Source organism: Sclerotinia sclerotiorum, genomic scaffold (genome assembly GCF_000146945.2).
Source record: "Sclerotinia sclerotiorum 1980 UF-70 scaffold_4 genomic scaffold, whole genome shotgun sequence".
NCBI classification, from domain to species: Eukaryota; Fungi; Ascomycota; class Leotiomycetes; order Helotiales; family Sclerotiniaceae; genus Sclerotinia; species Sclerotinia sclerotiorum.
The window spans coordinates 2,127,566-2,152,682 of record NW_001820832.1 but is presented as its reverse complement, the minus strand read 5'-3'; the positions used below and the strand labels follow the sequence as shown (position 1 = coordinate 2,152,682).

General features: G+C 40.2%; 9 protein-coding genes across 9 annotated transcripts; 6 read left to right on the top strand and 3 right to left on the bottom strand.

The window, feature by feature from the left end:
- Positions 1-36: 36 nt before the first annotated feature.
- On the bottom strand, positions 37-576 carry SS1G_03903 (predicted protein; the record flags this gene model as incomplete). Its single annotated transcript, XM_001595763.1, has 1 exon — positions 37-576. The coding sequence occupies one exon, from the start codon at positions 574-576 to the stop codon at positions 37-39; it is 540 nt and encodes a 179-aa protein (XP_001595813.1).
- A 2,673-nt stretch (positions 577-3,249) lies between these two features.
- On the bottom strand, positions 3,250-5,325 carry SS1G_03902 (predicted protein; the record flags this gene model as incomplete). The annotated part of the gene is made up of 1 exon (XM_001595762.1): positions 3,250-5,325. One exon carries the CDS (start codon positions 5,323-5,325, stop codon positions 3,250-3,252), a length of 2,076 nt encoding a protein of 691 aa, XP_001595812.1.
- Positions 5,326-5,936: 611 nt separating this feature from the next.
- SS1G_03901 (predicted protein) lies at positions 5,937-8,167 on the top strand (the record flags this gene model as incomplete). The annotated part of the gene is made up of 4 exons (XM_001595761.1): positions 5,937-5,986; positions 6,551-6,598; positions 7,047-7,762; positions 7,833-8,167. 4 exons carry the CDS (start codon positions 5,937-5,939, stop codon positions 8,165-8,167), a joined length of 1,149 nt encoding a protein of 382 aa, XP_001595811.1.
- Positions 8,168-9,479: 1,312 nt separating this feature from the next.
- Positions 9,480-11,106, top strand: SS1G_03900 (hypothetical protein; the record flags this gene model as incomplete). Its single annotated transcript, XM_001595760.1, has 3 exons — positions 9,480-9,701; positions 9,780-10,730; positions 10,894-11,106. 3 exons carry the CDS (start codon positions 9,480-9,482, stop codon positions 11,104-11,106), a joined length of 1,386 nt encoding a protein of 461 aa, XP_001595810.1.
- A 536-nt stretch (positions 11,107-11,642) lies between these two features.
- On the top strand, positions 11,643-11,759 carry SS1G_03899 (predicted protein; the record flags this gene model as incomplete). The annotated part of the gene is made up of 1 exon (XM_001595759.1): positions 11,643-11,759. One exon carries the CDS (start codon positions 11,643-11,645, stop codon positions 11,757-11,759), a length of 117 nt encoding a protein of 38 aa, XP_001595809.1.
- A 353-nt stretch (positions 11,760-12,112) lies between these two features.
- On the top strand, positions 12,113-15,689 carry SS1G_03898 (hypothetical protein; the record flags this gene model as incomplete). The annotated part of the gene is made up of 6 exons (XM_001595758.1): positions 12,113-12,141; positions 12,555-12,815; positions 12,882-14,133; positions 14,184-14,528; positions 14,576-15,353; positions 15,649-15,689. 6 exons carry the CDS (start codon positions 12,113-12,115, stop codon positions 15,687-15,689), a joined length of 2,706 nt encoding a protein of 901 aa, XP_001595808.1.
- A 385-nt stretch (positions 15,690-16,074) lies between these two features.
- On the top strand, positions 16,075-16,555 carry SS1G_03897 (predicted protein; the record flags this gene model as incomplete). Its single annotated transcript, XM_001595757.1, has 2 exons — positions 16,075-16,254; positions 16,352-16,555. 2 exons carry the CDS (start codon positions 16,075-16,077, stop codon positions 16,553-16,555), a joined length of 384 nt encoding a protein of 127 aa, XP_001595807.1.
- Positions 16,556-18,377: 1,822 nt separating this feature from the next.
- SS1G_03896 (predicted protein) lies at positions 18,378-18,843 on the top strand (the record flags this gene model as incomplete). The annotated part of the gene is made up of 2 exons (XM_001595756.1): positions 18,378-18,533; positions 18,739-18,843. The coding sequence occupies 2 exons, from the start codon at positions 18,378-18,380 to the stop codon at positions 18,841-18,843; spliced, it is 261 nt and encodes an 86-aa protein (XP_001595806.1).
- Positions 18,844-21,093: 2,250 nt separating this feature from the next.
- On the bottom strand, positions 21,094-24,125 carry SS1G_03895 (hypothetical protein; the record flags this gene model as incomplete). The annotated part of the gene is made up of 5 exons (XM_001595755.1): positions 21,094-21,202; positions 21,253-23,780; positions 23,836-23,873; positions 23,927-23,947; positions 24,002-24,125. 5 exons carry the CDS (start codon positions 24,123-24,125, stop codon positions 21,094-21,096), a joined length of 2,820 nt encoding a protein of 939 aa, XP_001595805.1.
- Positions 24,126-25,117: the final 992 nt, after the last annotated feature.

The window sequence follows — 25,117 nt, the reverse complement described above, 5'->3', positions numbered from 1 at the left end:
TGTTGACCTAGTTCTTCCGTCACCATCCGCTGATCTTCAGAGTATCGGAGAGGCTTCACGAACATTTGGCTCACTATCCTCATCGCTATCATTCTCCTCCGCATGATACACAACAACCAAACGATATTTCCAACTTCTCTCACGCATCATGAATATAAGCCTATCCACAGCAACATCAGGACCACAAAGAGTATCATATGAATCATCATCAACCATCTGATCAATCTCCCATCTCACTGCAATACTTTCCACTCTACACTTCAACGGAACATCTTCCCAATTGCTTGAGCGGCTTCTAATCGCATCGACAAGATCTGTATATGAATATGGGGCTTGAATGAGAAGCACACCCATACTTAGGAATTGGGTGTCGGAAAACCAGTTTGCGATTCTGTATTCGGTTAGGACTAGGTGTTGGGTATTTGGGAGATTAGGGTTAGGTCCGTCTTGAGTGGGTTTGACGCGGGATGCGGGGAGTTGCGATTGTGTGCTGTGTTGTGCGATGGGTTGGGGTGTTTCGGGGATTGTAGTCTTATCTGCTTTCTTTCGAATATGGGTTGGTGTAAAGGGATACATATCTATCTTTTATTGGTCACTGGAGGCGGGATGATGTAAGAGGAATTTTATGGTTGGTTGTTGGGGAATTAGTTGGGTTTGATTAGAGGGGAGATTGTTGCTTCTTATAGATTGGGATATGATTAAAACATAAGGGATGTGAAGAATTCTATTCATTCTGGGATCCTTTCAATTGATGAGATGGGATCTTTGAAAATAAAAGATTATTAATCTCTGTTTCAGTAAGAATATAGGTGACTGGGAGCTACATATTGATTGAGGGGAAATGGGAAAAAGGAACAGGGTTTTTATATGTACCGTCCCGGTGGTATAGTTAAATGGGATAGAGGCGCTGTATCCCTGAGTATAGACTGCTTTTATATCAAGTTTTGTATATGTTTCGGAGTGCTTTCTTTTCTTTCCGTTGGCATTTTTCTATTATCCTGGAATCTGCTGTATATAGCGTCAAGTGAGGTAAAATAAAGAATGATTTTGAGGGTAGGAAGTTTATAAAAGGAATTCTAAAAACCTGTTTTATGCTATTTTTCAAATTGAGAGTGATTTATTAGTTTATATAAAGTATTTTCTTTTATATAATATTCAATTTAAATTATTAAAAAATTTAAAAATTCAAGATTAAATAATAAATATATTTATTTATAAAAATTGATTGAGAATATTTATATATTTATAATAAGATAATTAATATCGATATATACACTGTTTTTTTATAAGAATATATATAATCTTTTTTCAAATATTTAAATTTTATATTTAATAATAATAGTCTTTCTAGGCTTATATAGTACATTCTTAGCCGCTTGTATATGTAGATTCTAATTGTAAAAGAAATATAAGTGGTTTATCATCCTAGTTGAAAAGAAAAATCGATCTGATGTTCCCATCCAATTAAGGCCTTGGTGATATATTGTAGAAGACGAAGTCGTATAAGTTTGTAAACATTCAGGGATACATTTTTTTCCTATGAACTTGGACGAGGAGATATTTTATGATGGGTAGTTAGTTAGAACAATGATCACAATGCTTAGATTCGTCACGTCCCTTGATTGAAAGATGGTAACTTTTTCATTTCCTCCCATTGCACTGGAAATCAATGGATCTTATGCTAATATCTTTTCACTTGGCTTATAGCGAGAAAAATTTTATGATACCCGGGCTTCTTCCTTTTGTACCATCTATTTTATACAATTCCCGTATCAGTGCGGTTTCAATACAGTCTCCCATCTCTTGCAGAATCTGTGATTATCTCACCAATTGGCGCAGTCTAGTTTCATAGATAAGCTAACAGTGTATAAGTGAAGTACTAAATCACTACAACTAGTTCATTTCCATGTTCCGCTATCTTTCGCAATTGCGGACTTGTTACGCCGGGTAACAAGAAGACGCTCACGTGTTACCAATATCATGTGACTGACTCAGTGAGGATCAGCAAGCTCAGTACTGAGCCATACTGATCCTACTGATCAGCTAGAACACGAAGGTCTATATAATCAAGATGGATTTCCTTTGTATAGAGCTTCGTGCTCAAGATCAATCATTTAGTATACTCTACTATTAGTTACGAATTGCATATCATTATTATCATTACTTAAGTCCTTGCTTGACGCCTAGTTATAAACCACCTCGAGAGCCTGGAGCACTTCCACGTGATCTAGACGGCAAACCTCGTAACAGGACTGTGACAACGTATTAAGGTCATACGAATTGCCCAGTTCTGCCTAGTACCTAGTGACTTTTAGGTTTCATTAATTCTTCACACCGTCAACCAAACCACATATAAGTTGCAGAGTCTAATTCAATCTACTGGTAAAGAGTGCGATACTGATGAAAGTAAAAAGTTTAATGCTGTTGGACAAGATCATGTCGGCAAGAACAAGCAATATACAAGTTTAGCTAAGGGAAACATGGACGAGGTATCATTTGCAGGGAGAGCAGATGATGCAAGTCCTTAAGTATAGCAGCTCAGAGCGCCAGAAATCGCGCTGTCAAAGACTTGTTTTAGATGTAGGCAGGATCGAATATTTTCCACAACAAAGAGTCGGCAAAGAGGAATATTTTGATGGATGAAGAATCAATCGCACTTAATATACGGGCGTGACTTACATGACCGCCGAGGAGATATTGGATTTCTTTTCTAAGAATGGAAAATCTCTTATTAAATTAAAGCGCAAGCCGTATTCCATATAATCTTATGTTTAAAATGCAAGGGCAATGCTTGAAAGTGACGAGTCAGTGAGGTGTTTCCGTGATGGCAAAAAAGAAACCACAAATTACTATGAGATGATGAAGAGTGGAGCTTGATTCTCCGTTAAAAACTGCTGAATTTCTGAAAAACAAAACCATTCAAGTTCTTATGTACTAACGATTTCGCTATGAAAGGCCCTGCAAGCTTTTCTATCCAGGCCAGGAAGCCCTCTTTGACTGAAATTCCGCTCATTGTAATATCAATTTTTTGTACATGAAATAGGTCAAAAAAACAGTAATGAAAAATAATGAGAAAAAAGACATCTCAAACATGGAGATTGTACTTCTCAGGTCATATAAGTTGAATGCTCCATCAATGTCCTCTGCTTATGATTCTCATCAAAACACTTTGTATCCATTCTCTTATGGTCTTCAAGGGAAAAACCTGCTGACTACTTCTCAAGGTCTTTTAGTAGAAATAGATACGCATCAGCTGGTATTTTTGCTTGAACTAGCATCCTTTGGATTTCTATCCATCTCCTCATCAGGATCCTCATGCTTTTCCCTCCACCAGATAGTCCAATTTTGATTCGACCATTCTTGTCTTCGCATCAGGCGAATCGCTGCTCTCCAATCTTTAGTCGTCCTAATCAAATGCATTGTTGAATTATCACGGTTTCCCTTTCCGAACGGAAGTGTATGTAACTGCGCTCCATTATCCCACGTAACGATAAGTTTTACCGGTTCGAGATTCTCGGGCATACCTGCATTAATTGCATCTTCCTCTGCGCGATCAATAAATGCAAGAAGACGATCTTCGCCCGCGGCGTCGGTAAATTCAATGATCGTTGTGATTATTTCGTCGGAATCTTTTCGGAAGTGAAGGATTGGACGAATGAGGGGTCCTACGATACGAGTGATTGTTATCTCTCGGTTCTTTCGCCAGGGCATCGGGTCTCCTCTTCCCTGTATCGGGTGGTAGAGGCTATTTTCGGATGTAAGTGGAGGCCATTTTTCCGAAGGAGAAACACAAAAGCGGCATGTTGAATGATTTTCGATTTGGGGACCCAATTCAGATCCTCTATACATTGCCATAGTGTAATCGTAATGAGGAGACTCAATAGAATTAGCTCCAACATTTTTTGGGGCTTCAGTTCTTTTCTTCCCCATGGTGAGCACCAATCTAGGTACTGATGGTTTGGAAAGAACTGGCTTATTATTGTCGGATGAGTCGGTTTGTGGGTTGAAAAGGGGATGCATATTGGTTTTTTCGTCATCGATGCCGTCGCTATTTTCCTGATTCATTGAGTCAGTTTCTATGGTGGGCACAAGTACCGCTTTACTTGAGTCATGAGGAGGTGGAAGAATAGCTTGGGGTCCTTCAAAACGGAAAAGAGGACGCAAGGAAGTATCTTTTTCTTCATCAGGTTCTTCACTGTCACCAGAATCCTCGCTATCACTAGAATCCTCGCTATCATCAAACTCCTCAATCTCACCAGAATCCTCGCTATCACCAGACTCCTCCCTATCACCAGACTCCTCCCTATCACCAGAATTCTCCCTATTACTAGACTCCTCCCTGTTACCAGACTCCTCCCTATCATCAGAATCCCCCTTGTCGCCAGAATTCTCGCTATCACCAGGATCCTCGCCATCATCAGAATCCTCACTTTCATTCTGATCTTTGCTTGCATGAATGATAGATTCGGAGGTCTTATTGTACTGAATGCTGATTTTGATCTTTTGAGCAGCAATCGACTCTTTGCTATCCTCATCTTTATTAGAGCCGTTTCTATCACTTGGCAGACCAGGTGGAGGAAAAGCTTGCAGGGGTGAAGGAAGCATAGCACCAAGTAGTCTAGGTGCTGGTAGAGGTGCTGGTCGAGGTGAAGGTGGAGGAATCAGAGTAACTTGTCGAGGTGGAGGGGTCGGGATCGTGATTTGGTTTTTGAAGAACAGAATAGGCCGGTTTCTGGTCAATCGAGGAGTAACCGGAGCAGGAACCCTTTCCGGAATGGTTGGACAAAGTACATAATTCTGACTAAAAGGGCCTTCTCTTATGGGGAATTCGAGTATTTCATTTTTATAAAATTCTCTGATGTGTTCAAGTGGTGACGCGAATTTCACTTGTTTGTTTGAAAAAGACTCAAGAGAGTGATCATCGTCAAATTCATATTCCATCATTGAAACCTGTGGAGATGATAATATGGACTTGAATGGTTTCTGTGGAAGTGACTCGGGAGAAGATTCGGGCGTGGATTCGGGAGATCCTTCTATATCCATGGGTGATTCTGATCTTTCCAAGTTCTTTGAAGGAGATCCTGGCTCCTCGTCAGAATCAACAAGTGATTCGAGGATATTCAGTTTCTTTAAAACATATTCTGGTTCCTCGTCAGAATCACTAAGTGATTCCAGGAACCCCAGTTTAAAAATAGGTTTTAATTCCTCGTCAGAATCAACAATTGATTCGAGCATCTTCAATCTCTTTAAAGGAAATTCTGGTTCCTCATCAAAATCGAACTCGTCCTCTTCCGAACACGAATTTCTCCTTTTGAGTATAGACATTGTTTCCAAAACCAGGACCAAGGTTTGAAGGTTTTGAAATGTACTTTTTTATTACAATTGGTGGAGAGAATCGTGGCAAAAAGGTGCAAATCACTTAGAATATCTTCTTACTAGAATATTAATATCCGGTACTCAATATATAGTAAAAGTGAGAGTAACGCTGTTCTTTTGATTGAATGTTATTAAGACTGAAAAAAAGATGAATAAGAAAGAGAGTTGGAACGTAGATAAGAATAGACGCGAGATTAAAAGCTGCGTTGGTAGTATTGGTGGAGTAAGAGCGGTCGCTTAAATGGGAAAGAAGAAAGGGGTTGGTTTATTTGCCAAATTGAATGTATGTATTGGGTTTATTGAGACTAGAAAGAGCATCAGATTGAATTGATTGATTCTCTAGCTAAGCAGTTAAGCTGCGAGTATATATTCAAAAAATGAAGGAATAAGGTTAGGTATTCAGCCTTCGGAATTTAAGTGCTTTGAAATCAAAATATTGAAAGCAAACAAACAGTATACCAAAAAGGAAAGAATGAATTAAAAGTTGAGTTTTGTTTGCTCCTTATATGCATCATGCAATATATATGCATATGCTGCCAAGATCCCAGGAGGTCAACAGTATGTCTTTGAGAGCAAAAGCCAGAGAAGTACCCAGTCACATAATCAGAAGGTACGATCTCAAATTTATTACACTCATCGTTCCTTCCACTATGTTCGAGATTACTTAGCATTAAGATATTTGGATATGAGTAGAAAATAGCAGGTAAACATGTATCCGTAAGCCGACCTTGCGCTTAATAACTAAACAAACAATATGATAATGCCTAATCAAAATCAAATAAGCATAAGATTCATCGTGAAGTAACATCCACCGAGCTACCCTCACCAAATATCAATTAAGTCTGGAACAAAGAGTAATAACAAGCTAATAAGCCTTACATTGGATCTTGGTGATAAACTACTTTCATATCAAAGACATAGTTTTTGAAATCGGACGAGAAACCAGTATATAAAACAATCGATTTTGTACATAAAATATCTATTTGTTATACATCACTGCAGGAAACATGAATGCAACCTTTTCAATGGAACCTTCTTTGGAGAATTCAGAATGACCTATGTAAATTATTCTTTATAAAGACAAAGTAAAATTTCGACATTGAGCCTTATAGACTCTTATGATGATCAATTTTGGGCTTTAGGCTTTTGGATGGAGCAATAATAAACAGAATAGAGTTAATAAGGAAGAAAGGAATGTATTAAGTCCTATGGAAAAGCTGTCGTTTGTTAGCATATCCAAAACTCGTCAAAAGAAAACAAATTTGAAGTGGAATCATTGAGCGGTAGCACATGAAGCTTGAGCTCATAGTGAATATGTTGAAATGAAAGAATAATTTCTATGACACAATGAGTTACATCTGAGAGACTCTAACAAATTTCTTTTTCAATGGTATTATAGGTTACAATGAAAACTATATCATAAAGATGTCTTGGTCCCTTTTAATCAGTCTAAATTCTCTGTTGAGGAATATATAAGAGTGTGCTGCAGCTCATCCCAGAATCCGATGAATAGATTGTGTTTCTCACACTATTTGCAAATTTGACGATCCTTGAAAGTTTTGATTCCGCGCCAGAAGCTTAATAGATAGTACTCAATACTTTCTTTACTTCATTCCTGTCAGTAAGTGAGTCATCAATGCATTACTCCTGGACTTTCTGACTTTTTACAGACTCAAGGCCGTTACTCAAACGAGTTCCGGGGCCATCTTGAATCTATTCACCATGAGTGAACCAAGAGATATTCCTCCTTTTATTTCCACAACAAATGTCCAGCAAATCGTCTATGATGGGCCGGATTCTGCTCCTGGATCATCAATTCCATCCATTACCGGACCCACCAGTAGCCCAATGGAATTGCTCATGGGTTTTCAAAAGATCCAGGAGGGTATTGACTTGATTGCTGAAGGGATGAAATCCGAGGACATCCAGGTATCAACTACGCCTAGTCCCATAGAGCAGAAAATAAATTTCTTGAATCAGCATACAGTTGGCAGCGAAAAGAAAATTCCTCCATTTGCTGGTAATGTCAACCCCTCAAATCCTGATCCTAACCTTGAAAGACCTCAACGCGGTCCAAATGATCAGCCCTACCAGCAACAGCAGAACCTACATAAGAGCCTTCTTCATCAAGTAAAGCTCTTGGTCGAAAGGTTCGAGCAACTAGCCACCTCAAACGAACGTAACAGTAATGCCATTACTAAGCTTACGGAGAAACTCGGCGATCTCAAAACAAATTCAGTATCCTTTGATGGGCTTCTGGAATTTCTCGAGCAAAACTTCCGTACTCTTATCCTCAGTGCTCATGAACTTGTCGATGAAAAGCCTGCTTTTGCTGATCTCATCCAGCTTAATCAAAGCTCCAAATATAACAAGCCGGGTGTATGGCGTAAGTCGCACTTTGAGATTTAATCAAATCACCCTAAACTTGTATCAACCCTTAACTATCCAATAAACAGAAGGTATAACCCTCCAAACCCAAGATCGACCATTCACGGTCCGCGTCTTGATGCAGAACATTCAAACCGTTATCTCGAATCTTCATCCCGACAAACCTACAAAAGAAATCGAGCTTGTGGAAGTTTTTTTCGTCTGGGATGATGATGTAATGAATGACTATTGCGTGGGTGTTCATAAGATTAGATATAGCCGTATTTTGGGTCGAGGAGAGGCTGACGCGTGTACCCAAGAGGACGCTCTTGTCAACAATAGTCTGGAGGCGATGATGGCAAGAGCTAATCAGGGTTATATCCACGTCAAGTATCGTCTTGATAAGGTTGAGCATGGGAGGTAGTGTGGACGTGAGAGGAATTAGAAGACGGATGCAGGTTTGTGTTGGGAAGTGGGGAGTTTTCGGGCTTTTGCAATGACAAATTTGCGGCAGCTGAAGTAAGCGGAGCGGTTATTGATTCAGTAGCCTCTTCGAAATAGATTGCAAAAAATTGGGTTTTCGTCGTCTTTATCATGATGGATCAATGATTACCTGAAAGATCATCGCTCATTACCTATTATGTTAAAGACAGCCCCTTTTGCAAGGGCTTTACCCTATATAAATTCCTTATCATGTACGGAGAAACTGCTGCCTTTGAAGAATTCAGGCCAACATGAACTTACTAGTAAAATGCATCCAGGCCAATTAATAAATGATATGCCTCGTACTTTCCTCATAGAAAGAAATTTCATGGAGTAAAGCCGGCGTTTGCATTGAATCTTTAATGTGGCCCCCGATCAAAAGCAACTTCTGAAAAGGAAACCGCGACCTAGATATCGGTTATTCTGCTATGCTCTCAAGTACAAACAGAACACAGAAGAAAATCAATCATCTATTCATCAACTTACTTGCATACATATCACAAGTAGATCTAAGGCCCTTCGAATCGTTAGACAAATCATTATTCAAGGGAATCAGTCACTTTTCATCAATTTTCTTCTGTCCACAAAGACACGAAGTTATGTCGCCCTTCCTTCTATCTTCAGAATCATATTTCTACATCAAAGTGCGTTTCGGCAAGGAAACCACCGATAATGGCGAAGATTCATGGTCAAGACGGTGGTACATTTCTGAAGACATCAGTTACGAAGAACTCGTGCAAAAATGTAACTATTGTCTCATGGAGGAATACCCCGACACAGATTTGTCTCGGTATAAATTGCATATCAATATGACGTCGGAAAGATTTCCGGTGATCACTGCAGCTAACATCGCTGAAGCAATGAGAGATGCGAGATTCAATGAGGATATATGCTTGATGACGCCGTCTTATGTCAAGTATCCTAGGTCTTCTGTGGCATCTTCAAATCTTTGAAATTAATATCGACAAGTAAGTCAAAGTTTCCAAGATTTGAGCTGTGGCTGTGGCGATGTCTTGTTGACATTTCCAGCTGAAACACTTCCTGAATTTGAGGCCTGCATCTCAAATTGAGAAGCCACGAGTATTGGGGAGGTGCCTTCCCTTGTCAGAAAACCCATCACACTAAAACTTCCTCTTATGCTATTTTCAACATCAGCTTCTTGATTTCCTTTCTCCGTTCAAAAACAATCATTCACTCTTTTTGGTCTTAAATTTTGAAGAACACATACACATACAAAACAAATAAAACAAAAAATGAATCTTTCAGCATTCAAGCTGTTGGCCCTCCTCTTTGGCTCGACCTTGGCCACCATACCTACACCGCCAGCTGTCTTATCAGCACTTCCGCAGTCAACAATTGAGCCAGATCTTACTGCAATAACTGCGGCACAAGCAACCCAACGGGCAATTTCTCCCGTTTCTGACGTCGGTGGTGAGGTGTTTAGCAGATTTGTTCAGATATGGCTCGAGAATATGGTAAGATATCATCATGTTTGCTCGCACACTTGGATTTGTACAACCATATTTTACCATAGACTGACATGTTTGGTATAGGATTACAAAGAAGCTACCAATGACCCTAATTTCCGATGGCTTGCTGCTCAAGGCATAACACTCACCAATTATTGGGGAGTGACACATCCGTCTCAACCAAATTATTGTGCAGTTGTCGGAGGTGACACGTTCGGCATGGATGCAGATGAATTTCTTCAAATTCCTGCCAATATATCCACTGTAGTAGATTTACTCGACACCAAAGGTATTTCTTGGGGCGAATACCAAGAAGATATACCATATGCTGGCTTTGAAGGCTGGAACTTTTCGGCCACAGATCCATTCCAACAGGATTATGTACGCAAGCATAACCCACTGGTGATGTTTGATTCAGTCACCAGCAACGCTACCAGACTTAGTTTGATCAAGAGCTTCAAGTTGTTTGAAGAAGATCTGGCGAACAAGACTCTACCCCAATGGTCTTTTATCACACCGAATATGACAAATAATGGCCATGATACTAACGACACAGTCGCCGGAAATTGGTCTCGCATGTTCCTTGAACCTTTGCTCGCCAACGACTATTTTATGAACGATACCCTGGTCGTACTCACCTGGGATGAGAACAACGAAGACGACGAGGAAAATAAGATGTTTGCTATCCTTCTTGGTGGTGCAATTCCACCTGCTTTTAAGAACACTACCGACAATACTTTCTACAACCACTATAGTATGCTTTCAACCATAGAGCTTAACTGGGGACTCCCTTCACTTGGTCGCTGGGATTGTGGTGCAAATGTCCTTGGGCTTGTTGCAAGCAAAGCGGGATACGACAACTATGCGGTCAATACCACTAAGCTACTTTTCAATTCGTCCTACCCAGGTCCTCTATCATCCGAGAGATTCGATCCCGTTTGGCCTTTGCCCGACACGAAATCAAATTGCGGTTCAGGTCAGGGTGTATTGAAAAAGATCATTGATGAATGGGGCAGATCTGATGGCACATACAATGTTCGTATTCGTTCACAGGATTTGCTTTATTCCATACTAAAATCTACTCATCGATTCCACACTCCATCCACTGCTCCTCTGCTCAAAACACATCCTTCAATTTCCCATTCTCAACCAACAAGTTTGTGCGGTAATGACTTGCTAACTCTCTAATCTGCAACAGTATACCGACTCATATCCATATGATAATGTCAGTGGTGATAACACAGGAGGTGAAGCCAGTCCGGCAACTACGTCAATTTTGCCACCAGCCACAACTGTCGTACCCTCTTCACCTCTTCCTTCAAAGAAGTCAGAGGCTATGGACTTGAAGTATGGTGGAGGTAGCTCTGTAGCATTGATAATGGGATTTGTTTTTGTCCTGTTGATGGGTTGAGAATCTTGGGCGTCCGACAGGCGAGCAATTGTATCGATATGAGGAATTTTTGGAACTCCTATGAGTCGCAGGTTTTCTTAGTATCAAAGCTCAATTATGCCTACCCGATCAGGCATTCGTTCCTTGTTGGAAGCCATAGTCTTTAGTTTTCTCCAATACATTGTCTAGTTCAATTAGCGGATCGATCTGTTCCATCCTTATTGCAGATTTCGACACCCAGGCGTCCGCACCTGTAATTGGCGAACTGTGAAAGCCCATTTGATTGTTTCAATCCGAATTGGAACATTGAAAAGTGCTGTTAGGCATAGAGAGGTGCACAGACTTTGTAGGTGGAAAAGCCCACTTGGCTCACTGGAGGCTGATGCCAATGCCCTCATTCATCTTGACTCATCGTTGTGCAACCTCTCCTATCCCCTCTATAAGATCTGCATCTTGACATACTAGGTATGTTCACACCCCATGTTCCACAGCACGCCGGACTAGATAGCAGACGAACCAAAAACCTAAAGAGTGCTGCTGTGTTTCGGCTGCACAACATGATTATTCCTGCATTTGATATGGGTGTCTGCTTGTTGATATGGGGTGGCCCGTACATGTTCATCACTGAGGAAAAGCTCCAAACTGAAATGGTTGGTTTCGTTTATTGGAAGTGATGTATACTGATCACGATGATCAATCCATTTCAGTCAAATAATTGTTATTACATTACCCGTGAAACACAATACCACCCATGCAACGCCATTGTGATCATACACAGCGTGGGATGTTATAGAACCAGCGAACGGGTTCTCGTCCGGACTGCCACACGCAAGCTGCAGAAGACCCAAAGTGTTCATAAATTGATAATGGTGAAAAGTGGGGCTACCAATAAATTACTCGACCAATCAGAAATTGGGAATTACCTGCATGCTTGATTTCATCATGATAAGTGGATAAGAATTTTGTCAAAAATCCTAGAGTTACACCTGACTTACCTATTTTGGAAAGCCACAGGAACCAAAAAAAGATGGAAAATGACGAGCCTCACTTTACTCCGTAGTTATCTGGTTATTTTTATGCTTGTCATATATTCATATCCTCAAGGCTCAAGGCCACAAATCATATTCCAAGGTTATTCATCCTATTTTATATTAACCTTATTAACCTTATTAACTTGACTTTATTTGTCCCAAGCGTGGAATACAGAACACAGAATCCAGAATCCAGAATAGAAAAGTCGTGCACCTTGGCCATATTTTCTCCACTATATCCATCACTCAAACTATACCCTGACCTGACCGCAACATGTTACCAATTATATATCACTCACAATAATACTACGTAACTTGATGTTGGAGACCCAGAACATTCAAAATAGCTTCCTCCCAGGTAGCTTCTAATCCCTCCTCTAAATCACGACCGAATCAGCTCCATCGACTCAACAACGATAAGATAACCTCTTCGAGTAGTCTGGACAGGGGAGGGAGTTTATACAGTGATAAGCGTCAACATCTACCCAAAGATAACGAAGAAATCGAACTTGTTGAATATCCTAGCGCACAAGACGGCCAAGCTCCTGAATCGCATTTAACAGAGAGGGACAGAAAAAGGGCGGAAAAGAGAAAAAGACTCGAGGAGGCAGATGAAATGAAGTTCTCCCATAGTATTCAGTTCAATGCTGTTCCAGATTGGAGTAGTCATTACATTGCTTATAGCAATCTGAAGAAGTTGTAGGTTTTGTCGCGAATTGAATTATTGCGAGAAATGATGCTGATAAAGTTTTTTTTAACACGCAGGATATACCAACTCGAGAAAAATATTCATCGTCCTTCTACTGCCGCCGAAGATGCCGAAAACTCTCCTCTTATAAGAGCGGTCGAAGATCCAGATGCTATCTTTCGCAGAGCGCTGGATGCGGAATTGGAAAAGATATCTTCTTTCTATGAATTGAAGGAGCGCGAGATTTTTGGCGAGGTATCGGAACTATTGAAGGAGGAAGAGGCATTTGACGCCGAAGTTTTGGAAAACAATCAAGCAGATGGAATGAATGGATCAGATGGCGTTGGTCATCCAAGAACCTCCAGCAGCGATCGTCCGCGACAAGGTAGCATTTTTAAGCCTTTCGTTCCAAAGGGAAGGCGGCGTTCAAGCACAATGAGTCGATCAATAGATGAAGGCGCGGAAGATAGTGATGATGATGATGACGATGAGAATACCGCGCTGCGCAAAACATCCAGGCCAACAAATCAACGAAGCAAAAGCTCTCCTTATGATGCGAATACTGGGAGACCTGGAACTATCGAGGATATGCGTGCTTCAGCAGAGTTGATCAAGCCCGGACGAAGGAATAGCCATAACTATGAGGATTTCGCGGAGCAAGCTTTCAATGCATTATATTCGTCGGGAATTACGTTGAAAAAGCGCGCCGTGGGCTTATATGTCTCACTCTGTGAACTGAAATCCTTCGTTCAGCTTAATCAGACAGGTTTCAAAAAAGTTTGCAAGAAATATGACAAGATCTTGTACAGAAATCTGAAGTCTAAATACCTCCAGGATGTGGTAGCTCCCGCATATCCTTTTCGACCGGAAACACTTAAACACATTGAGGAAAATATATCACGAATCGAGCGCATGTATTCCAATGTGGTAACTCAAGGGGACGTCGACATGGCCAAAAAGGAATTACGATCACATCTACGAGAACATGTTGTTTGGGAAAGAAATACAGTCTGGAGGGAAATGATTGGTATTGAGAGAAAAGCTCAGGCTGCGAATATGGGTATCCGCAGAACTTTACTTGGTGCGGATAATGATCCATCCAAACTCCGATTACAAGGGGATGATGCCGATATACCTGACATGAAGGAACTTTCAACACCAGTTGGAAGGGTGAAATGTCCAAGATGGCTCTTCAGTTCGACGATGTTCACATTGATTGGAATTATCACTGTCTTTATTCTACTACTGCTTATTCCAATCATGGAGAAGCCAGAGCAGCAAAATTGTTTAGCAATGCTGATATTTGTCAGTTTGTTATGGGCTACTGAGGTAACTAAATCCGTGAAAGCCTAAAATCTTCTTTTACTAACCCCGTCCAGGTCATACCCCTCTTCGTTACATCTCTCATGATTCCCTTCCTCTGTGTACTTCTTAAAGTGGTCCGCTCTGATGATAAACCTCATCATCGATTGGAAGCTCCAGCCGCTGCGAAGTATATCTTTTCCGCAATGTGGACTCCAGTCATCATGTTACTACTTGGTGGATTTACAGTAGCAGCAGCATTATCAAAATATGACATTGCTAAGAGAATTGCCACTTTCGTCCTAAGTAAAGCGGGAACAAGGCCAAGAACAGTACTTATCACCAACATGTTCGTAGCAGCTTTTGCAAGTATGTGGATTAGTAATGTTGCGGCACCTGTTTTGTGCTTCTCAATCATCCAGGTAAGCATATACCTCTAATCACTAAGATCTGTCACTAATAATACTAGCCTATGCTTCGCAATCTTCCTTCTGAATCTCAAATGTCGAAAGCAGTCATTCTTGGCATTGCACTTTCGTCTAATATTGGTGGAATGCTCTCTCCCATTGCATCTCCTCAAAATATTGTCGCCCTTCAGATTATGTCTCCACAACCAGATTGGGGTACTTGGTTCTTCATCGTCTTGCCAGTTGGTATAATTTCCATTGTCCTTATTTGGATTCTTTTACTTCTTACCTTCAAGCCTGGCCGTGGAACCACAATTGTTCCCATTCGTCCAGTCAAGGATGCATTCTCTGGTGTTCAATGGTTTATTACCCTTGTCACTTTGGGTACCATCGTTCTTTGGTGTGTAAGTCATCAACTCCAATGGATCTTTGGTGATATGGGTGTGGTCGCTATCATTCCAATTATTTTATTCTTCGGAACTGGTATCCTAACTAAGGAGGATTTCAATAATTTCTTATGGACGATTATAATTCTTGCTGCCGGAGGACTTTCCCTTGGTAAAGCTGTCAATTCATCTGGATTGTTACATACTATTGCTGGTGAAATTACTGCGAGCGTTGAAGGATTCAGTCTTTATAGCGTACTCGTCGTATTTTCTTGCCTTGTCTTGGTTGTTGCGACTTTCATTAGTCATACTGTCGCAGCTCTCATCATTCTCCCATTAGTTCATAGTGTAGGTGCAGGCATGGAAGAACCACATCCTAATCTTTTGGTCATGGGTGCTACATTAATGTGTAGTGCTGCTATGGGATTACCTACTAGTGGATTCCCTAACATGAGTATGTATAATCTTTTGTTTCATTTACATTTAAAACAAATGCTAATAAATCATAGCGGCAATTATGATGGAAGATTCACAAACAGGATTAAGATACTTACAAGTGAAACATTTCATCACTCGTGGCGTACCAGCAAGTATCCTTACATGGCTAGTGGTTATTTCAGTTGGATATGGTTTGATGAGGGTGGTTGGGATGTAATATATTTTTTTTTGATTTTTTATCATTTAGATTGTGATGGGATGGGAATGTATGGGAAAGGGAAAGGGATTAAACTAAATAGGCATGCATGCAGCATTGGCAGCGAGAAGCAGCGAGAAGCAGCGAGAAAGTTAGACATTTTTGAATCGATTTATTGTAAGTAGAATGGATAGGATAAGAATAGCAAATCATAAAATTTGAATGGGTAAAAATCTACATTCTCATCATTGACGTCTCATTCCTCAACAATTATCATGATACAGGAAGTTTTTCATAAGGAATGCAGAATCAGAAGTTTTTCGTGTTTTGTGTGTCAGTGTGTCAATGTGTATGTGTGTTTATAGGGAGCTATCTCCCCTAAATATCTTTTTCCTTTCCTTTTTTTTCTCTCGGTTTTTTCTTGCTCTGTCGACTTGAGGTTATTTGGTTTGGTTTGGATAAAATCGGTTCTTACATCATTATCACCACCACCGGCACACTCCTTTACAAAACTCACCACGAAAATAAGAAAAAAATAATAATGCACATCCCACTCCCCACCGTCGCTCTCACTCTCGCTACTCTCCTCCCTCTCATCCACGCTATCGCTCTCCCCGCCGGCACCCTCGAAACGCGAACCGAAAACCTCATACCCTATAAACTCCGCAACATTTCCCCCCGTCAAGTAATAAAGCGAAAGGGAACTCATACTGCTTCGAATGTGCGTAGTTTCTCCATCCTTTCCCATCCCATTCCATCCCATCCATCTTATCCCCCCGACCCAAAACAAAAACACACACACACACTAACCCCTATAGGCATTCTGTCCCTCCCCCCGCACAGCCTACTGCTGCAACAGCAACACGAAATCAGGAGAAACAATTTGTAAATGGAATGGGGATGGAAATTTAGCGGGCTGTGAGTTGGTTACGGGCGGGGAAAGTGTTTGTTGTGGGGAGAGGGGGTGTGAGGGATTGGTTGGGGTGAGGGGGAGGGTTAGTGTGGTTGGGGGTGGTGTTTAGGTTTTTTTGGGGGCGGGTGGAGAAACGTGGGGGGGGGGGGGGGGGGGGGGAAGAATGGAAGTGGTATGAGATTTTGAGTGAGGGTGACATGCCAAGGGATGGTGAAGAATGGATTTGAGTCGGGGAAGGGAGCGTTAACGTTATGAGATGATATGAAGGGAAGGAAAGTCAAAATTGGGAAAAGAATGGATTGAGTAAATGGTGGTATGAAACGAATCCTGAAGCAGGCATAGGAACTATACGAAAGAGGACAAGCCACAGGATATCTATATTTTGACGTTGAAGTTGGAATTCGACAATTTTCTTTCTCTCGCAGCAATATTTATTTCAAGTTAGTTTGGGGTCTTTCAAATTGAGAATTGAGAATTTAGAATTTTTGATTGTATTGTTGCTTGCTTGCTGTTATTTTCTTTTCCTTTTTGTTTTTTATTTGAGAGGGTTTGTGGTTTGGAAATAGATGGATGGGTGGATTGATAGATGGGTGGATGAATGAATAGATGGATGATTTGTTTGTTCAGATACACACTTTGAGATAATTGAGATATAGTAATCTTACTTTCTTGGTGGGTTAGGGTTGTGTATTAGGTTCTGATGAAAACCTATCTTTTTCTCACTGTCATTCTACTTACTATTCCTACTTCTAAAGTTTTCTAGTATTGATATTCTCTATCACCCAGCTTTACCTTTCAAAAATCAAAACTCGTATATGTGAAGTGTTCGAGAGAGGGTAATCGACGGGCTGAAAGTATACCTTGAATGTGTCGATATTGCTTTACTGATCTTGAAGATTAGATTGATGTCAATTTATCTCTTCTGTTATATATAAAGCTATTAATACAAGGTAATAAGCTTGTATTTATAGCATCGTGGGTAAGTATATTATCGATACTCAATCTAGGGTCAAGGTAGGAAGAAGTATCGATAATAATTATACTGTTTAAATTAACAATAAAGTTTAGAGAGGACTTTATTTTATTAGTCTCATATATATATTGGTATGCAGAACTGGCTTTCGAATATGTTGGCCAAATTGTCTGTAACGTATGACCTTATCAGGGCAAAATGATAAGCTATCTAGAACCATCCAAGTAGCATTCATCTGCAAGTTTAGATTTAGCACCTACATGGTAAAGTATAATACTCGGGCTGGTCTTTGAAGAGGGCCAGGGGCTTAGCAAAGTATAATTCTACAACAAAAATCATTCATTTCAAAGATTTTTATAAATTCAATGAATGAACATATATACTTCAAATTTCAAAAAAAAAAAAAAACAATAGATATTTATTGAAAATTTAATATCTCAGATTTTTTACATTTATATATCAAAAAATATTATTGATTTAAATTTATAATTTTTTATTTTCAATTAAATAATTTTAATTTATAATAAAATAAAAAAGTGTCTTCCTAATACATAATTAAAAATTTAGTAGATATTGATATTTATTTCAAATACTATATTAAAATATTGAAAATTGAATCAATGTACATTTTACAAAAGGTAAACTTTTGATAATAAGAATTATTAAAGCTTGGGCCCGGCCTTCTTCAAAGATTAGCCCGAGTAGGGCTTCACCTGGTTAGATAACTGACAACCGAATCCAACGTATTAATGAATACTCGTATGAAAGGAACGGGCATAATAGTAGATACACAAGAATCGTAGATTACCAAGAACGTGATTCGGGTAGTGGAGTCTTAAGGAAATGAAAATATCCTGCTTTCATGAGAAGTCGATGGTCATCACGTATCTAAAGCTCTAAATCTCCAGACCTTTAGTCAAACAAGTAACTTAGTAAGAATTGTTTGAGTAATCTGAATATGATTGACAAAAGTGTTTGGAATCCTGGTCGTTTTCTGACCGATTATTCTCGACTAAGCCGCTCGCTGGGAAGTGGCAATATTGAGAAACTTGGAAAATCTGCTACCTGCAACTACTATCTCGCTACCAACTTTAAAATAGGAGACGTGAATGAAGTCCTCATTTCCCTGCAATAAATTAATATGTATCTTCTTATACTAATATGAACTTCTCCTCTGATATAATTGTATGTTCCACATGAAAACGCCGTGGGACAAAAAGCTATAGCTAACGATCAATCAACTGGAAAAATTAGATTCTATTTCAGATTGTATAAACCACCAAATATTACAATTCAAAGCTGTAAGGTTTATGAGATAGCTTAGAGCCAGAGGTCTTCATTCGCAGATCTCATTAAATTCAATTTACAAGTTACAAGTTACAAGTTACAAGTTACAAGTTACAAGTTACAAGTTACCTAGCTAGGTAGTTGTAGCTTAAATGAAATGCCAGCTTCTACCCTGACTCTACTTTTAAGGATACCCTGTGCATTACCCGAGCTCTTCCAGATCACATTGTTGATCTACGGGAAATGAAAATAAAAGCTATGATGGCATAATACTTCTATGAGCTCTGTTTGCACTAATAAAAGCCCAATGTTGAAGTTGATCATCTCGCTAGTTCTAGTAGATGAGGCAAAGCCCTTGTTCTAGTGATTATTTAAGCGAGCCATAAGTCTAAAACAACTACGCGCGACAAGCAGCTTTGTGCAACGTTTAAGTCAAAACCATGGCTTGTGAGTGATTAACCCACCGGATGAGCCAAGTAAAGCATAATCAAGGCGGCGAGTCCCCATATAAGGTTACCATCCTACGTCACCCCAGTCAACCCTATTCCACCTCAGCCGAAATTCATCATTGCAAAATCTAGGCCGCTGTGAATGCCTTTAACATGCGCTGGGTGTAGTGGTTTGATTGATATCCTTTTGAAATAGGTGGATCCTACACCCTGGTTATTGCACAAGCGAAGCTAACACAGCTCCACTCTACAGAACATATTCGGTAGCCGGGCAGTCGATGATGTCAATTATTTCTTTTTATGTGCTTATAGTAATGTTTGTGGGCCCTAGATTTTGATATTAAAGACAATAAAGATTCCATATAAAGATCGATTGCCTTGTAGTTTTTGAGTACATCCGAGATAGTCTTCTGCATCAAGGGCCGCCAGAAGTGTCTGTATTTTGCTTGAATCCCGTCTTAATGATCGGTGCCCGGCTTGCTAGAGATCAGATTAGCAACTTCAAGGCAGAGCGTCCAGTAGTCCGGAATGGAAGACTAGATTTCAGCTTTCAATAATGGAAATTCTTTGAACATTTGGATATATTTCGATATTTCCAATAGTCTAGAATACTTTAATCATATTTAACATTCCATATGATTCACTGTTTGAATTGATTTGAATATCTCAAATAGAGATAAGATTCCAGAAGCTTCTCATTTTTGGACTGCAGTCTAGACTATTGGACACCTTGCTGCAAGGTAAGCCAGGTGATGAGCTTTAATTATAAACTTATATACAAGAGAGTCATCAAAACTCCGTCATCGCTGCTGGGTCATCTCCTTCGGAACCTTCGATATGATGAGAAAGTAGCGATTATCATAAATAACTATAAAAACCACTAATATGCAATCTGCAATATGTCTTTGCAACTCGTTGACAGTTCTTGCCTGTCGGCTAAGTGTCGATGCGAAGTTTGATGCATCTACATGACTGGTGCATTTTTCGCGACGTGTTTTTTCTCTTCAATATACAGTTGTTTTTCGTTGATTAAAGCCGCTGATCTCTCTCTAGTAACTGCACTTCTACCTTTTGCAGCCCGATATATACCAGCCCCATCCTTTCGTACTCAAAATGTCATCACACGACCAGGGTATCTGCATCACTGTTAGTAGTAATAACAGGTGTATATTTCTCTCGCTCTGTATATTAGTGCATTCTCTTCATCCGTAAACAAGGAGCTTAATCACCACCTAAGCTTGGGGATCTCTACTGCTTTCTCCGCTTTTTCTCTTGAGTCATACACATGTTCAGCATATTGCTTTAGGATAGAAAGAAGCCTCCGCGCACTTGAGACTAATACAACCTCTTTTTCCGTTTCCTAGTAAAAGTAAGAAATCCGAAGGTGATGATAATAATTTCCGAGAGATATAGAATATAATACAGGAATAGTTGGCTATGGAAACCCTTAATTCTTTGCCTGAAGGAATACTACGATAAATTTCTTTCAAAAAACAGCTGGTCTGGGAGTGAATATTATAGTTTTATATGGTTTTAGTGAGATCTTTAGGTATAGGGGTACTACCTCTCATGTGGTCGCTTCCAACAATTCATTTAACTAGGTATTTAGGAAACAATCTCACAAGACAATGTCTAATATAAAAGAAAAACGATCCGAACACGCCTTAAATATCATAGATTGTACAAAGCGCAATAAGTAAAAAAATCAGTATAAAAAACTGTAAATACTGTAAACTTTATTTGTTTTATGAGTTAATCATAAAGGATATCTCTATATACTCTATAGCTTTTGTCAGCCAGCAATATATCTATTTATAAACGCCGTTTTGTTGAAAATACAACCCTAACACGTTGAATGTGTTTTTAGCCCCCTCATATAACTAACTTGTTGAAACGCTAATCGAAATGCAAAACTAAATATGTAAAAATGAATTATTTTTAAAAGAGACCGTCAATTTCCCCGGTCTCAATATCAACATCGACGTTAAGGTATCCAGGTGCGGTTGGAAGTCCAGGAATAGTTTGGATATCTGCTGCAAGTGCATAGCTATAATGATGTTAGGAAAAGTAACGAAAGTATCGTGCAGGGAAACTTACAGGTAACCAGCTCCAGCAGCTAATCTTACATCCCTAATTGGAACAGTGAATCCAGTTGGTGCACCCTTAAGATCTGGGTCATGGGACAAAGAGTATTGGGTCTTCGCAATACAGATTGGCAAGTTTCCGAAACCTTGCTTAGTGTATGTATCAACCTTCTTCTGAGCGATCTCGCTGAACTCAACCTTATCAGCTCCATACATCTCTTTACCAATAGCTTCAATGCGAGTCTGAACATCTCCGTCAAGACCGTAAAGAAGTTTGAAGTTCTTCTCTTTCTCGCTTGCAGCGATGACACCCTTAGCGAGATCAACAGCTCCCTTACCACCTTCAGCCCAGTGGTTAGCTGGAATGGCATCTTCGGCACCAGCAGCAATAGCCTCTTCTCGAATAACTTCAATCTCGGCGTCGGTATCAGTCTCAAACTTGTTGATTGCGACAACGACTGGTACACCATAAGATTTGGCATTGGAGATGTGTTTCTTGAGGTTGACACAACCCTTGCGAAGAATCTCAACATTCTCCTCTCTGTAGATTTGATGAAGAGCGGAACCAGGAGCGATTGGTGGGCCACCGCCGTGAACCTTGAGCGCCCGAACAGTTGCAACAACCACGACAACGTCTGGAACGAGTCCGGATGACCTGCACTTAATGTTGAAGAAACGCTCTCCTCCCATGGTAAAATCGAAACCTGCTTCGGTGATGACAAAACCAGCCTTCTCGCTGTGATTCTCATCAGGCTCAGTACCAGCGAGTTTCAAAGCAAGTTTGTCTGCGAGGACCGAGCTAGCACCAATACTGATGTTTGCAAATGGTCCAGCGTGGACGAAGACGGGTGTTCCTTCCAAGGTTTGCATCAAGTTGGGCTTGATTGCATCTTTCATCAATGCTGTCAAGGCACCACCTGCACCGAGATCATCACAAGTGACAGGATCACCATTTCTGGATGATCCAATAACCATGCGGCCGAGTCTTTCTCTCATGTCGTTTAAGTCGTTACTGAGTGCAAGGATAGCCATACACTCACTAGCGACGGAGATATCGAATCCAGTTTCCCTAGTCTGACCCTTCTCGGTACCAGCAGTACCAACGGTGATACCTCTCAAATGACGGTCATTTACATCAAGAACACGCCTCCATGTGATTGTCGAGGGATCAATGTCTAATCTTGCGAATCGGTGAATCTCATCTTCGGTGAGGTCATCAGGGTTGGTCTTAGTGATACCGAGCTTCTTCAGTCTACGGAACATGATTGGCTGAAATTCACGCTTGCCCTTCTTTGCTGGTACAAGGCGCTTGTAGAGCGGGCCGTCCTTTTGTGTGTTCTCGTGGAACATTCTGGTCTCAATTGCAGCAGCTAATAAGTTGTTTGCAGCCGTGATTGCATGGATATCACCAGTCAAATGAAGGTTGAATTCATCCATAGGAATGACCTGACTGTATCCACCACCCGCAGCACCTCCTTTAATACCAAAGGTTGGCCCTTGACTTGGCTGACGGACATTAGCAAATGCTATGCGATTAAGATGACCAGCAATAGCTTGAGTGAGACCCATAGTGGTTGTAGATTTACCCTCACCAAGAGGTGTTGGTGTTATACCAGTTACAACGACATAACGACCATTGCGTCGGTGTTCAAGGCGCTTGAGTAGGCTCAAGTCCACTTTACCTTTGTATGCTCCGTAAGGCTCAAGTTCGTAACTGGCGATACCAATTTCTTGGGCTACACGTGTAATTTGTTTCGGGCGTTGAGCTCTTGAGATAGCGATATCCGATGGTACCGGGGTTTGAAGTTTTAAAGGCAGAGGCTTGATAGCTCTAGCTTTCTGATGATCAAAGTAAGCTTTTGCAGATTCGACAACATTTTGCAGAAGCATTGCGATGGTCATTGGTCCAACACCACCAGGTACTGGTGTGATCTGGGAGGCAACTTCCGAAGCAGATTCGAAATCGACATCCCCAACAAGTCTCTGACCAGATTTCTTGGTTTCGTCAGGAATAAAGTTAGTACCGACATCAATGACCACTGCACCCGGTTTCAACCACTCTCCTTTGACAAAGTTGGCCTTGCCAATGGCTGCAACAACAACATCTGCATTCTTGATGAATTGCTCAAGGTTTTGGGTCCTTGAATGGCATACTGTCACAGTAGCATCGGCATTTTTGAGGAGGTAACTGGCAGGGCTTCCCACAATATCGCTGCGTCCAAGAACGACCGCATTCTTGCCCTTTAGATCCACACCGCTCTCCTCGAGTAAGACCATGACACCTTTTGGCGTGCATGGTGTGAAAAGAGGACGTCCTCCACGCTTCGCAAGTTCTCCAATGTTTGATGCTCCAAAGCCATCTACATCCTTCTCATCAGATACAGCAGAAGTTATAGTGTATTCGGACATATGCTTGGGGACCGGCAATTGAACAAGAATACCATGAACAGACGGATCATTGTTCAGTCGCTCGATTTCGTCAAGAACCTCGGCTTCGGTTGCGGTTTCAGGGAATGGAATAAGTTCGCATTCAATGGCTGCCTAGATTTCCATGAAATAAGTCTAAGCTCGAAAGAAATCATGAAGAATCGCTAACCTCTTGTGCCGCCTTCAACTTCATACGAACATAGGTTGCTGTATAACCATTAGTGAGTCATTTTTGACGTGTTTCACTCACAAATACATACTCGAGTCAGAGCGATCGCCCACTGCGAAGGATCATATTAGAATAAACTTCTCATAACTTTCTCGTTGGGAATTACCTTGAATGATCTTCAATGAAGGCTTGAACCTTGGGTTTGTCTTTTGGGCATCGTCGATTTCGGCATGAATCTTTTCACGAATTTTCTTCGCGATAGCAGTGCCATCGATCTTTGTGGCTGTCATTGGTGCTGGAGTACTTGAGAATTGTCTGGTAGTACTGTTTCGCGGAATGGAGGAAGATATAAGAGATACCCTCGTGGGGGATGAAAAAGTCGCGTGAGATGATTGACCCCGCAGTTGAAGGATTTGCTGGGCAACTCGCGCAAATGAAGCAGAAGGAGATAAGGAACTCAACAAGGCTCGATGCTGAGTAGGAAGAGAAGTTCTTGATCTTAGAATTGAAGAAGAATTGGCAAGAGTGAGACAATTCAAAGAAGGTAACATGTGCGAATTGTAACCATTGAACCGGGCACCGAATGCTGCTTTGGCTCTTTTACCGATCAACATTTCTGTACGTACTGCGCCCCGAATCGGAATGGGATGGTGATTTCGTAAAAGCTCACCCGCAAGAATGGTTGCTAAACCCTTTTAAGAGGAGAATCGACTGTTGAATTCCTTTCAATCTCATGTCAGAATATCTGATAATCGGATATCGATTGACCAATGAAATCATTAAAGATTTAGATTAGCTATAAATTCCATCTAAGTTGGAAACTCTAAACTCTAATCTATTATGGATCTTACTATTGAAAGAGTTTTTTTATTATTTTTAAAATATATTAATAAGAATAAAAGAGTGAGTTAAAAATTAATAAATAATTAATTAATTAACTTAATAATTGTGACGCCTCACACCTCCGGGTCACGTGGCATGCCCCGTTTGTATTTAATCATAGGAAAACTCGCTACTCTTGTTTTCCTTCTTCTTTTCTCCTTAGCTTAGTATTTTCTAATACAAGATACTTTACCCAGTATTCTTGGGTGTGACAATAATTATAATAATTTTTTAAAAAGATTTATTTTAATTTTTAAATATAAATTTTTAAAAATTCAAAAATATGAAATAAAATTGAAGTTTCAAGTTAATATCAAGAAATAATTAAATATATATACTTTTTTTTAATAATATTTTAAAAGAAAGTATATATATTAAAAATGTAAATATATATATATAT